The 14,723-nt window shown below is 35.5% G+C and overlaps 1 protein-coding gene across 2 annotated transcripts in view; it reads left to right on the forward strand.

Annotated features, from left to right (window-relative positions):
* Window positions 1-14,723, forward strand: part of CDC42BPB (CDC42 binding protein kinase beta) — a 159,460-nt gene that overhangs the window by 31,142 nt on the left and 113,595 nt on the right. For both annotated transcript variants that reach the window (XM_043982415.1, XM_043982416.1), the window contains exons 2-3: window positions 669-760; window positions 14,022-14,105. In XM_043982415.1, coding sequence (XP_043838350.1) covers window positions 669-760; window positions 14,022-14,105 — 176 coding nt within the window. The remainder of the gene's footprint in view (window positions 1-668; window positions 761-14,021; window positions 14,106-14,723) is intronic.

The raw sequence follows: 14,723 nt of genomic DNA on the forward strand, positions 1-14,723 counted from the left end.
TTTGTGATAAGGAAACTGAAGCACAGACAGATTAAGTAACTTGCTCTGGATTGATTACACAGCTAGTATCTGAAGCAGGATTTGAACTCCTCTTTCCAATTTCATCATTCTGTCCACTGTGCCAGCCTTAATTTCCTCAAAAGATTGAGCATCTACTTTGTTTCTAGCTCTTTGTTACAAAAGGTATTGTTTTATGTATTTTGATGTCTATGGGGCCTCTATTTTAAATCATTAACCATGCTTATTCACTTTTTGAGAACATCATTGTCAAAGGAAAACTACTAGATGTATCTAGTATATCCCTTTCATGCTTTTGTCATACCTTTGAAGGAACAATGGTCTGATGAAGTATGGCATTGCTGCTCATCTCAACAGTAATTCAAACTAGATTCCATTACAATAAACTGTCTACCCATATTGTAGTATATGTTCTCTTTTATTGGCTTGTCATCCAGGATTTTGGGATCTTTTTCTACAAAGAGGTATTATGGGGTGTTTGAGCTAAATAACAGCTTAGAAATTTACAAATTAATTTATGTCTTTTCCCCCCACAGTGCTAAATAAATAGAACTTAATCAGTGGTTATAATCAGCCATGCTTTTTTTCACTTAGAGTTAATATTTTCAGGTACACTGGTTAAAGCTTTAATTTTACATTTTTATTTGTAGCAAAGCCATTTACACAACTGGTGAAGGAAATGCAGCTTCATCGAGATGACTTTGAAATAATTAAAGTAATTGGAAGAGGTGCATTTGGTGAGGTAAGATAAAATTTAATTTTAAAATTAAGGCCAGTGTATTTAAAATTAAATATCTCTAGTTGGGTTTTTTTCTCCTTTGGGGAGAGGGGGATAGATTTGAAACAGTAATTAGACCTTTAATAGTATTGGGGGTTTTTTTTTGTTTTTTTTTTACAAAGGTACTAACTTCAGGAAACAGGTTTTTGTTAGATTTTCAGGTGGGTATTGTTAAAAGGTAGAGTTGAGACTAGAGAAATAACTGCTATATTCACATGATGACTAAGAAATATATGAAATATAATTACCTATGAGACCTTTTGTATAATGAAATAGTACCACCAGGTTTGATCTTTCCTTTCATAGGTACAGTAAAGGCTGAGCTGTAATCATTACAGAAAATGTTTACACCAAACGAAGCCAATCCTCCTTAAATACCAGGAAGTATAAAAGTTATTTTTTATTAAAATAGATTTAGTGCTGTCTAGCCCTAATTAATCTGGAGAAATTTTCATCTCTCTCCTTCTAGAATTATTAAGCAATAAGGCATTTTGCTACATTCATAGTTATCTTCATTTCACTGGCAGTATAATGCACTGTGTGTTGTATACTTTAAATTGGTACTGGTTTGTGTAATGACAACTAGTTAGGAAATAGAATATGTATCAAATTAATGTATTTGGAAGAATTCCAATTTCTGGAGGGTTAGTGCTATTTATTTTTGTCTTTGTATCCTTACTTCCTAGCATAGTGCCTTGCATTTAATAAGCACTTAATAAATGCTTGTTGAATTGGATTACTGGGAAGTTATGATTAAGGATCACAGCAGTTGGAAAACATCTTAGAAGTCCTCATCTACTTAAATTCCTCCAAAACTTCTGCCACCTAGAAGCCTTTAGGATAAGAAATTATCTTTCAGATATAGAGTAACTTAAGTTTATTCCATCAGATAAGGCTCAAGGTAAAAAACAAAACAAAACAAAAAACAACCGATTAAATAACATTGGAGACCTTTTGTCAGTTCCCCTGCAGCTTACTACACATGCCTGGAGCAACGAGTTCTCTGCACTCTCCCCCTATACTCCATCCACAAGGTGGCAGTTACTGACTTTTCCCACATAGCCAAAGAAAAAGGAGAACATTTGGAGTTGGGCAAGGGCGCTGGAAGGCAAAGGCAAAGAGAGGGGAAAGAGTTTTCATGCTTGAAGGAGAGGAACCTGGTAATGCACACATTAGTCCTCTTCACTCAGAATTTACTCTTGTCAGGGACCAAGACCAAGTCCTCTCCATTCCTCAACTCACAAGGAGCATGAGGAGTATGTACATGGCCTAGAGGGTCTCTGCAAGAGTCCCCTAAAGACTGAAGAGGTAACCCAGCCAGCTGAGAGTGTGAACCACTAAATAGCCAGACAAGACACCTAAATAAAGCCTTAACTTAAAACAGACAAGCTAAGCTTCATGAAAACATAAGGTAAAAGGAATAAAATGTAAAGATAAACCAAAACACTATGAAAAAGTAGTGTCCTTTAAAGGAAAAGGACCCCAGATTTTGTGATCAAAAGAAGACTATTGCAAATACCCCAGAGATCATTGAGTAATAATAAGAAATTAGAGAATAATTCAAAAGAAAAATAAATAGTTCTGAGAGAGAATAAAAGATTTGTGATACAAAATATGTAAGTGGAAAACAAATTGGCTGAAGAGAAGCAAAAGACAGCAATTTTAAAAGAACACATGAATTCTGTACAAACTGTGATGACTGACCTTGTAGACAATGATAGAAACAATGTGTGTTATGTCTCAGGAGAACATAACAAATCAAAAACCTGAAGGAAAAATACATGAAAATTGCCCAGAACTTTTGAATACACACCATATTGCATTGATTGATCAGACCTGCAGGTTACTGCCAAAGAAAATCTTCATAATTAATTGTAGGTAGTGATGTTAAAATTTAAGAATAAAGTTTGAAGGAGAAAGACTATAATGTATGAGGTACCAGTTATAGGCCCATGGTTATTCTTTTGAGGGATTGGAATATTAAAAAAGAAGAGCTTAAAATGCAACCCAAAATAACATATCCTATCAAGCTGACCCTAATCATCAGTGAAAAAAGATGGACTTTCAATAAAAGAAAAGTATTTAGGGAATTACCTCAAAATAAACCAAGTAAACTGAGATGGACTAAATGTGTGACTTTCAACTCCACACAAAGAACAAAAACAAAAAAGGTAAATAAGCATAATTATCAGGAAAAGAATACATAATGAAATCAGTTATCTAATGTTGATATTATTGTTTTAAAGCAAAAAAAAGCACACTAAAGAATAAACAGAAGAGGGAAAGCTAGGTGGAGCAGTGGATAAAGCACCAGCCCTGGATTCAGGAGGGCCTGAGTTCAAATCTGGCCTTAGACACTTGACACTAACTAGCTGTGTGACCCTGGGCAAGTCACTTAACCCTCATTGCCGCAAAAAAAAAAAGAAAAAAAAGAAAAAACAGAAGAATGAAGAGTTATCACATGAAAAAGAATCTAAGAGCTTAAGGACTTTAGGGAGACATAACAAAAAGAAGAGAAGCAAGAAAGACTGAATTAATACTCCATGGAAAAAATCTTGAGATTCTCTATAAGTGAATCGGTATCTTTTATGCTACAGTAGAGGTAGCAAGTGTGGTAAGCTAAATATTATTCTTCCCTTCTCCTATAGGTGAAAATAAAAGGATAGTAGTTTCTTTCATCTCAACAGAAGTAGTAGCTGTGCAAGAACAGGATAAAAAGCAGTAGAGGGGAGGAACTTTTCTGAGGGAAATAGAAGGGAAGTCATGCCCCAGTGATAGGAAAAGATACTAGGTGGATAGAGCACTGGCCCTAGAGTCAGGAGGACCCAAGTTCAGATCTCACCTGAGTCACTTACCAGCTGTGTGACCCTGGGCAAGTCACTTAACCCCAATTGCTTTAAACATCCGGGGCTGTCTCTAGTTGTCCCAGTGTATAGATCTTGCCACAGGAGAGCATGAGGTTGGTGACCTTACACAGCCCTACCTCACTTAAATACAATTCAGTGCCAGTCATGACATTACCTTAATGTCATGGTCCTATTCGAGTTGAAGGACAAAACAACAACAACAATTCCATGAGGAGATGGTGTTGGAGGGGGGTGATGTCTGTCTTTGGTAAGGGATGGCCCATATATTAGTTTCATCTGAAGGGAATTTGTGCCTTAGAAGACTACCTTCTTCCCTGAGAAAAAATGAAATCTTGCAGTATTGTATTCTACCCTAGGAGAGATGTTTGAATACCCAGGGTGGTAGGAGGGGACAGAACCAGCATTACACTCTGGCATTAGGAATGAGAAATTATTGTGGTCTGAGGGAGGGAGTGGGACTGGGCCTCATGACTTGGTGGGACACAGTAACTTCCACTGCATGATACAGCTTCTATTTGACATTGCTTCCTTCATGAATAGATTTTTTTTTTCTCTCCGAATATCATGAGAACAACAACCCAAAAAGTTAAACATTTTCATGTAGAGGATAAAACAGAAAAGGAGGATTATATATGAAACTGTCTCACTGTTATATAAAGCTTGTTTTAAAAAAATTTATTATAAATGAAGTAATATTTCTTTGAGTGATGCACAGTAGAATAAGAATTGTGTTAAGATTGACAAATGACAGAGAAATCAGGTAGAAAAGTAAGTGCTCCAGAAACTCCTCATAAGGAACACAGAATAACGAAGGTACTAGTGAGGATACAGGAATTAGAGAATATATTTCAGAATTGATTAGAAGGAAAAAGAAAGGAAAAGGAAATTTTGGAAATGAATGTTGAAGAAAAAGTTACACTAAGAGGGCATGGAGAGGGAAGATTTTGAATTATATGCTTTAGCTGGGCAGGGAAAGAGAAGGGTCATTGTGAAACATGTAAAAATTGAGAAGTTACCTTTTTTGGGGGGTGGTGAGGCAATTGGGGTTAAGTGACTTACCCAGGGTCACACAGCTAGTAAGTGTCAAGTGTCTGAGGCCAGATTTTAACTCAGGTCCTCCTGACTCCAGGGCTGGTGCTCTATCCACTGTGCCACCTAGCTGCCCCGAAATTACAAATTTTTTTTTTTTTAAGTGAGGCAGTTGGGGTTAAGTGACTTGCCCAGGGTCACACAGCTGGTAAGTGTTAAGTGTCTGGTGCTCTATCCACTGTGTTATCTAGCTGTCCCACAAATTTTTAAATAAAGTCAATGAATTTGAAATAGGACAAGTGTAAAGGAGAGAGGATTAGAGCCTATGAGAAGAATCTAGCATCAAAGTAGTTTTCCTAAAGTGCTAGCAAAAACCAAATTGGTCCAACCATGTCATCCTCATGCTCAATAAACCCCAGTGGCTCTATTACCGCCAGGATCAAAATACAAAATCCTCTGGTGTTCAAAATTCTTTATAACCTTATCCACCCTTCCAACCTGCCACCCTTCTCCACCCCCCCCCCCAGTCTTGTTACATAGTACTCTTTGATCCAATGACACTGGCTCCTTGCTGTCCCTTGAAAAAGAAGCTTCATCTCTCAGCTCAGAACTCTGGTTACCTCACATGCTGGGAATGTTCTCCTCTTCCTCCTCATCTTTGCCTCCTGGTTACTCTGACTTTCTTTAAATCCCAGGTAAAATCCTGCCTTCTACAGGAAACCTTTCCCAATCCCTCTTAATCCTAGTGCCTTCCCTCTTTTAATTATTTCCTATTTATCCTGCATACTAGTTTGTTTGTACGTTTTTCTTTGCTTATTGTCTTCCTGATTAGATTGTGAGCTCCTTGAGTACAAGTGACTGTCTTTTGCCCTTTTTTATATCCCCAGAGCTTAGCAACAGTGCCTAATGAACATTAGACATTTAATAAATGCTTATTGACTGAATGGAAACAAAACTTAGACTGTACAGCATAGGGACAAAGTGCTAACTTAAAAGAGGAAGGGCACAAAAATCAATAGAAAGTAAGTAAAGGGATGAGAATAGAAGCCTAACAGTCATAACCTTAAATGTAAATGGGTTATACAATTTCGTGAAAACAAAATAGAAGCAGAATACATAAGAAAATCAAATCGGCAATTTGTTTATATAAGGTACATATGTCAAAGCATACAGAATCAATATTAGCGGCTAACTGGAGAATTTAGAGCTAAAGAATTTGTAATCTCTTGTGACTAGGAATATCACGTACATATTACTCTTTGCCACATGCTACCTTTACAAAAATTTTATGTGCTTGGGTACAGAGAAATTATAAATAAAAGTATAAAAAGCAGAAATACTAAATACTAAAGGTAGTCTTTTAAAGTTCCTAAGACAAAAATAGTACAAGAGACAAAATTGAATGGAGACTTAATGACATCATGAATAATGAATGAACCAAAGAATAAATCATAAATAAAAAAACTATGTAAAGGAGAAAAACAGTGAGACAATATAATGAAATTTCTGGGATATAGCTAAAGCTATCTTCAGAGGAAAACTACTATCTCTGAAAATATAACATTCACAAAATAAAAGTATTAATAGGGGACAGCTAGGTGGCACAGTGTATAAAGCACTGGCCCTGGATTCAGGAGTACCTGAGTTAAAATCCAAAATCCGGCCTCAGACACTTGACACTTACTAGCTGTGTGACCCTGGGCAAGTCACTTAACCCTCATTGCCCTGCAAAAATTTTTTTAAAAAGCATTAATAGCATATGCCATTTTTAAAAATAGAAAAATCAAATACAAAATAAACAGAGGAGAGGGGAATCTTGAAAAATAGAGGAATGAAAAATAAAAGGTGGGGGAAGACTACAGAAATGATATTTCTAGAAGCTGGTTTTTAAAAAAGGATTGATCAGTAAACCTTTAGCTAATCTCATCTCTCTCCCCCCCCCCACCCCCCCAAAAAAGAAAAGAAAATTAACTAAATACAAAAGGATGAAGTCCCAAAAGATAACCTATTAGCCACTAAAAATGTAAAGAAATGAAGTGCTGTTGTTCAGTTGTGTCTGACTCTTCGTTATCCCATTTTGGGGTTTCTTGGCATATACTGGATTGATTTGCCATTTCCTTCTCCAGTTCATTTTATAGATGAGGAAATGAGGCAGACACGGTTAAGTGACTGCTGGGATCACACAGTAAGGATCTGGGGAAAAATTTGAACTCATGAAGCTGAGTCTTCCTGATTCCAACCCTGGTGCTCTATCTACTGTGCCACCCACTTGCCCAAATGATTACCTACAAAGAATATAAAATACCCAAATTAATAGATCGTGAATGTATATCTTAATTCCATCTTAGAAAAAGAAATTAAACATGCCACAAAGGAACTAACAGAGATAAAACTCCTCATCCTGATGGATATATAGATGAATTCTATAAAATGTTTCGGGAGTAATATATTTGCTATATTCCGTATTCCCCAGATGAGAAAGAAAACTTTCTATCTAAGTTCATTTATGGGACAAATATTTTCCTAATATATAAACCAGGGAGGGATAAAACGAAGAAATTGAATTCTATATCATTATAACTAATGATGAATGCAACAATTTTAAATAGAATTCTAGCAAAAAAAAAAGTAACATCCCCCAAATGATTCATTCTGAACAAATTGGATTAATATTATGGATATAACAATGGTTAAACATTAGGAAAACATGTAAGGTAAGAAATCATTTTAAAAGCAAAACCACCCCTAAACCACAAGATTATATGAATAGATGAGAAAAATCTTCTGAAAACCATGTGTATGGTAAAAACCTATATCTTATGCAGAAAGCTCGAGATATAGGTATGAAAGAGTCAATTTACTCTGATGATGGTAAACATATCTCTAAAACTAAAAGCTAGCATTATTTGCTAAGGGGAAAGCTAGAATCTTTCCCAGTAAATTTAGGAATAAAATAATACTTGACACAGTGTTAGAAATGTTAGGAAGAGCAGCAAGATAAAAAATAAATTAATGGCATAAACATTTGGCATAGAAGAGATGAAATTATCCTGATTTGCAAACAGTGTGGTGTTCTATTTGTTAAATCCCAGAGAATAAGTAAAGAAACTAGTGAAGAAATAAGTAAATTCTATGCTGGACACAAAGATAAGGCTGCAAAAGTAGTCAGCATTTCCATACAGTGATTTTCTAAAATCCAAGAGAAAAGTAGGGAAATCCCATTCAAAATGCATAAATATTTGGGAGTCAGTTGCTAAGAAACTCAAGACTTTTATTTTTAAAATGTTATAAAACACTCTTTGAAGAAAATAAAGAATGACAAATTATTGTACAACTAGTCATTTCTCCTGGGTGAACCTAACTAGTATAATCAACATGATAGTACTTAAATTTACAGATTTAGTCATATCTGTTGAATAAAAAGTCTAGAATCTCAAGGAAAATAGTACAAAAAAGTATCATTGAAGGCGTGATAGTACTTCTAAACCTCATTATAAAACAGTAATTGCAAAAGCCATTTTATACTAGTTAAGAAAATGGAAAATACATCAGGGGAAAAACACTAGATGAGAAAAACTCAGATGCAGACACAATAAGGATTTAATAAAACTTAGAAAAACTATTTATTGGACAAGAGCTATTAGGAAAATTCAAGAGTAGTAGCCATAAAATAGGCGTCTTACACCATATACCACAATAAGCTAAAGGTGGATAGGGGGTTTTTAAAAGCTAAAATTAAAGGTCACATTATTTTTAAAAAATTAAAAGAATGAAATCAAGTACCTTGTACAACCAAGGCTTAGAGGAAAATTCTCAAAGACATATAGGAAAACATAAAATTGATCATGAAATTGGAAAGCTCTTACACAAACAAAATTAATGCAGTGAGGATAATAAGAGCAACTACTGATTGGAGAAAATATTTCATTAAGCATTTCTGATATGATTCTGATTTCATTATCTATAGGAAATTCAGATATGTAAGCATATAAGAATTGAAAATCAAAGGAATGCCCATCAATTGAGGAAAGGCTAAGCAAGCTATAATATATGATGGTGATGGAATAATGCTTTGCTATAAGAAATGACAAACAGGGGCAGCTAGGTGGTGCAGTGGATAGAGTACCGGCCCAGGATTCAGAAGGACCTGAGTTCAAATCCGGTCTCAGACACTTAACACTTACTAGCTGTGTGACCCTGGGCAAGTCACTTAACCCCAATTGCCTCACAAAAAAAAAAAAAAAAAAAGAAAGAAATGACAAGCAGGATGATTTCAGAAAGGCCTGGAAAGACTTGAGACTTATATGAACTGATATATTGTTGCCCAGTGACAACAATATTATTTGATGAAGAACTGTGTATGACTTAACTATTCTCAGCAATATAATGATCTAAGACAATCCCAAAGGACTAATGATAAAGCGTACTATCCACCTCCAAAGAAAGAACTGATATTGATTGAACACAGAATGAAGCATGCTATTTTTCACTTTCATTTTTTCTTTTATTTAAGTTTTCTTGTACAAAATGATTAATATGATAATGTTTTACATAATTGCACATTTATACCTATATCTGATTGCTTATTCCCTCACGGAGGGGGGATAGAATTTGGAACTCAAAACTTTAAATAAAAATGTTTATTATTTTAAAAACAAAACAAATATGTAAGCCTAAAAGCCATTTCCCTAAGGATACATGGTGAAATGTTATGAAAAAATGATTCTGGGAAAAATTGCAAACTGTTAATCATGTGAAAGATTGCTCCAAATCACTAACAATGATAAAATGCAAATTAGGGCAATTCTGAGTTTTCCCTTATTGAAGAAAAACGTATCAATACCAATAATGTACTCTGTGTTTAGGCACCAGTCTGCCAGAAATGGTTTTCCATTCATCATTCACCATTCATCTATCTCCAAGCTATTTCTAACTTGGAGAGAGAGATGTCCAAAATGACATATTTTTTCCCCATGCCCTCAAACATGACTCTGCTCCTTGGAATTTTAAGTAGCATTTATCATGATCTCGGGAGGGAAATTACATTGTCATGTAATAATACAATTCTGGGTAGACCACTTTCCCTGATGAATCAATGTATTCCCTCTGATATCTATATTGACAAACTAAATTAAATTAGAGATGGTGAGAGTAGCTTGTTGAGTGAAAGAAGGTACTTCCTGTGGGGTGCACCTTAGTCTAATCTCCTTTCTGGTGATTGCAAGAGGAGATTGCCTTTAGATTAATATCCTTTTCACTTTGGGGGGGGGGTGGAAAAATGATCTTATCTTCATTGGATTTCAAAACCGTGTCTCCTCTATTGCTTACTCATTTTGAAAATTCCCTCCATGCCTGGGGCCTCCTGATCCTGGAATGACCTAAACATCTTGTGCCTTGCTCACCTTGGTGTAGCCTTTTACAAGCCCTTCCCATTGGTGAGTTCTTCTTAGAGCTTCTATTTTGTGGAGGAACCCAGGTCAACCTTCCTTACTCTACTGGCCTTTTCACTGGACCTTAAGACTACTCACCACATTCCTCCCTCGTTTCCTCCCCACCCCCCATGTTTTGTTTTTCCCCATGAGGATGTAACTTCTTTAAACTCTGGAGACTGTTTTTGCTTGTGTTTGATTAGCCCAGTATCTAGCACTATAGTAAGCTCAAATGCTGGTCTTCTTCATTCTTATCTGAACTAGAGAGATTTTTTTGTTAAATTTCTAGTTACCACCCTTAATTTCACCTAATGAAAGACCTTTTTTTTTTTTCTTTTTCCTTCCTTGTCCCCAGCCTTTCCCATCGGTTTTCCCAAAGATTTAGGAAAGGTTTTTTTAGAGAAATATTTTTTCTTAGTATTTTCAGTTTTACCAAAGAGGTTCTAAATATTTTTTATACTCAGCAAATTGGTAAATATTTTTTTTGAAAAGTGACTAAAATGTCCATAACCTTGATTCATAGATCTTTCTGCTTGGCATGAATTGGGAGTTAAAGACAGAAAGAAAGATACTAAATATGCCAGAGTATTCGTAGCATTTGACATTGAAGAGAATTGGTAAAAAAAATATATATATATATGTACAATAACACTAAACATATTTCTGCATTAGTCATGTTATAAGAGAAGAATCAGCAAAAAGGAAAAACCTCAAAAAAGAAAAACAACAGCACCCAAAACAAGAGAAATAGTATGGTTCAGTCTGCATCCATATTCCACAGAGTCAACTTATTTTAAAGTATGAACAGGGAATATTGAGAACAGAGATAACAAGAGAATAAGAAGAAAATAGCCTCTGAGAGGGAAGAGGGAAAGAAAGATTTTTTTTAAAGTGGGAAAATTTTCCTTTATAAGTTCAAATTTCTGACATCTGACTATACCCAGGTTTCTGTTTCTTTTCCTAAAAGCTCACTACCACCCAGACCCTTGTCTTTCCAAGGTGATCCTGGTTCTTCCTTTGATACCAACATCTTTTGCCCTTCCTCCCTAAATTCAACTTTGTTTTCCAGAACTAATAGTCCCTAACCTATAGATAATGGCTTATTACCAAAGCCAAGTTCTCAAACATGACATTTGACTGTTCCTTTAATTGTATTTGTAGCTTATATGTAGTATGTTTGTATGTAGACAGATATCTTGTGTATGTAATGTATATGTTTATGCATGTTTAGTACTCATTTATGTAACAGGATCTAAACATGTGGCACTCACTAACCCAAAAGATTATAGAGGGGCAGCTGGGTGGCACAGTGGATGGAGCACCGACCCTGGATTCAGGAGGACCTGAGTTCAAATCTGGCCTCAGACACTTGACACTTACTAGCTGTGTGACCCTGGGCAAGTCACTTAACCTCAATTGCCTCACCAAAAAAAAGGGAAAAAAAAAAGATTATAGAGCAAAAAACCACACACCAAACAGCTTTAAGACTAGTTTAGTTAAATTTGTGGAGAACATCCACAGTATCGTTACAGGGAAAGTAAAAATATTTAGGGCTTTAAAGACAATAATTGAGAGCTTCTACAAATGATGGACTTGTGGCTACATGATGGAGGTAGTAGTTGGGGCCTGTTTATTGCCAGAGACAAAATAAGATAAACGGTCCACTTTCCTAACTTAGTATGGAATTTTAAGAAATGCTTTTTTTTTTTTTTTTTAGTGAGGCAATTGGGGTTAAGTGACTTGCCCAGGGTCACACAGCTAGTAAGTGTTAAGTGTCTGAGGCCGGATTTGAACTCAGGTACTCCTGACTCTAGGGGCCGGTGCTCTATCCACTGCACCACCTAGCTGCCCCAGAAATGCTTTTTAATTTAATATAAATTTGTTAAAATGTTTTGATGTTGTGTGTCAGTGATTTCCAGGAAGTTTAATCCTTCAATTCTAGAAGTTTAACTTTAAAAGATGTAGAACTGAAATATTTTAGGACTTGTTTATAGAGAAGGGATCCATAATTGTACTAGAAGATAGTTATCCCAACATAATAATTATTAGTGTTAATATAATAAAAATTATATATTTGTGTTCAACATATTATAACTATAGAAATTAAAAGAATTCATGTGTAAAAATGTGTTGGGAGTGAGGGAGGGTATATGTAATAAGTTTTTTAAGGCAAATCAATTCAGACATAGTAAAAAAAAAAAGGCTTTCTAGTTTGTCCATGGGTAACTTTTTTTTTTCTCATGAGTACCTTTTTTAAAAAGTTTGGATTCAATAGAGCTTAAAGCTAAAACTTTTTGAGAAGAAATTAAAAAATTAATGATCTGAGAAACTTTTATCTTGATCTTTTTGGGACTCCTTTAAAACATTTGATTCCATAGCATTATATTTTTGAAGGGTAGCTAGATGGTACAGTGGATAGAGTGCTGGGCCCAGAGTCAGGAAGACTTATCTTCCTGAGTTCAAATATGACTTTAGACACTAGGTTTGTGACCCTGATCAAGTCACTTAACCCTTTTGGCCTCAGTTTCTTCATTTGTAAAATGAACTAAAGAAGGAAATGGCAGACACTCCAGTATCTTTGCCAAGAAAACCCCAAGTAGGGTCACAAAGAGTTGGACATGACTAAAACAACAGAAAAATGGCAACAAATATTTTTGAAGTAGGTTGGATCTTCTTTCCATTTTCTTTCATTGGAAATTTGGGGCTTTTTTAATTGGAGGTAAGAGGGATCCTCAGGATCATATTATGTAGTTTTCATTTATTTAGGACTTAAAAATAAAAATTCAGTCATTATTTACAACATAATTTTTTTATCAAAATATCTAATTTGTGGTCTGATAAACATTCTTTCACTTTGAAACGTGTGACTAAATTCTGAATTAAATTCTTTGGCAGAGAAGATGCTTGATGTAAATTAACTCTTTTGATATAAATGCCCAAAAATGTTTTTCTAAAAATTGTCTATTTTGCAAGTCATTATACAATGTAGAGATATGGTTCCTTAAACAGAATTTCTAATGGCAGATTTCAATTCTCCACTCATTAGACAATGCCTACCCCCCTTTATGTGCTGCTAATTATTTTACGTGGACAGGAAACTTTCCCCCCATCTGTTTTGTTAGACTCACTGTGAATGTGGAAAATAGTGTGCAGTGTTCAGGCATGATATATTCAGTATATTTTAACTTTTTTCTTGAAAAGTTATTGATTATAATTCCTTATTCATGGTAAGTTACAGTGTTTGGATAGTAAACTACAGCTATGGTAATACCTTATTTTTCTAGAAGAGGGCCAAGAACCAAAGAAGGAAAAGGGGAAAAAAACCCTCAACCTCCAAGAACTTACCAAAAAACCAAAAACCCATATCTTACAAAATTCGTTACTTCTAATTCCTTGATTATGTGTTCAGAACCTTTTTATTAGTTTGCACATAACTACAATTGTCTTAATTATTTTATTTCTATACCTATATCAGATGAAAAAAGCAGTTTAAAAGTTTAAGGGGTTGCAAAAGGCTGATCTTGACATTGAGGAAGACAAAAATTTTTAAACAGGCATGACAACTTCAAAAGCATAGCATTGTGGGGTCATTTGGTAGAAAGGTAAAAAGTTCCATGTACGTGCACAGGCTTTGACAACATCATTGTACATTTTATTGTAGCATAGTGTAATGATTGATAAAGGCATGGTAAGCTCAGTGTACTCTGAAAAGTCAGGAAAATATTTTGTCTATTTTTAAAAAGAAATTTCTATTCACATCTGATAAAATAAAACTTTCTGCCCTCCAGGACAATTTATTTCCCAAAAGTTCAGGAAAATTAATATTTTACTTTTCTTATAATAAAACATTCACAATTGTTATTCCCTCTTAAATCCATTTTTGTTAACCCACATTTCCAGGTTGCTGTGGTTAAAATGAAGAACACTGAACGCATTTATGCAATGAAGATTCTAAATAAGTGGGAAATGCTGAAAAGAGCAGAGGTAAGAATTACATGTTCCAACATAATAGGATTTTAAATGTGGTATTAGAGAATATAAAAATGAAGCTTTTTGGGATTTAACCATATACACGTTGCTTTTTGATTCTTTCAGGAAAAGAGGAACTTTGCCCTTTTGGGGATCTCTTCTTCTCTTTTAACTCCTTAAAGTGGAGCCCTGCCTCCAGGCTGTACTGTCCCAAGCTTCAGGGAGTCCCAGGTGGTATGATTTAAGGATTGGCAGGTTCTTCAGTCACCTGGCTTATGCTCTGGTCTGTAAATAACCTCAGGCCAACTTGCTAATTAACCAGGCAACAAAATTTTGTTTGCTGTGGTTTTTACCTCTAACGAGCCTGCTCCCCCTTCACCCACCTGGGCTGCCGCCACTCAAGATTTCTTCCTGGTTCCCCACTGGGGTAGGACAACCGAATTCCTCCTCAGCTCCCACAGACACCCCTGTAGCCCCCCAACCCCCCCCCAACCCCCATTCTGCCCTCTCACCAGACTGTGAGCTTAGTTCTAGAAGATGCTGGCACTTCAGCTTATTTGGAGGCTCGGGAGTAAATTTCTCCTGCACAGCCTGCCTGGGGCTGGATCTGTGTCAGTGGTATGACTGCAGGGT

This window comes from Dromiciops gliroides, chromosome 2, assembly GCF_019393635.1.
Source record: "Dromiciops gliroides isolate mDroGli1 chromosome 2, mDroGli1.pri, whole genome shotgun sequence".
Lineage (NCBI taxonomy): Eukaryota > Metazoa > Chordata > Mammalia > Microbiotheria > Microbiotheriidae > Dromiciops > Dromiciops gliroides.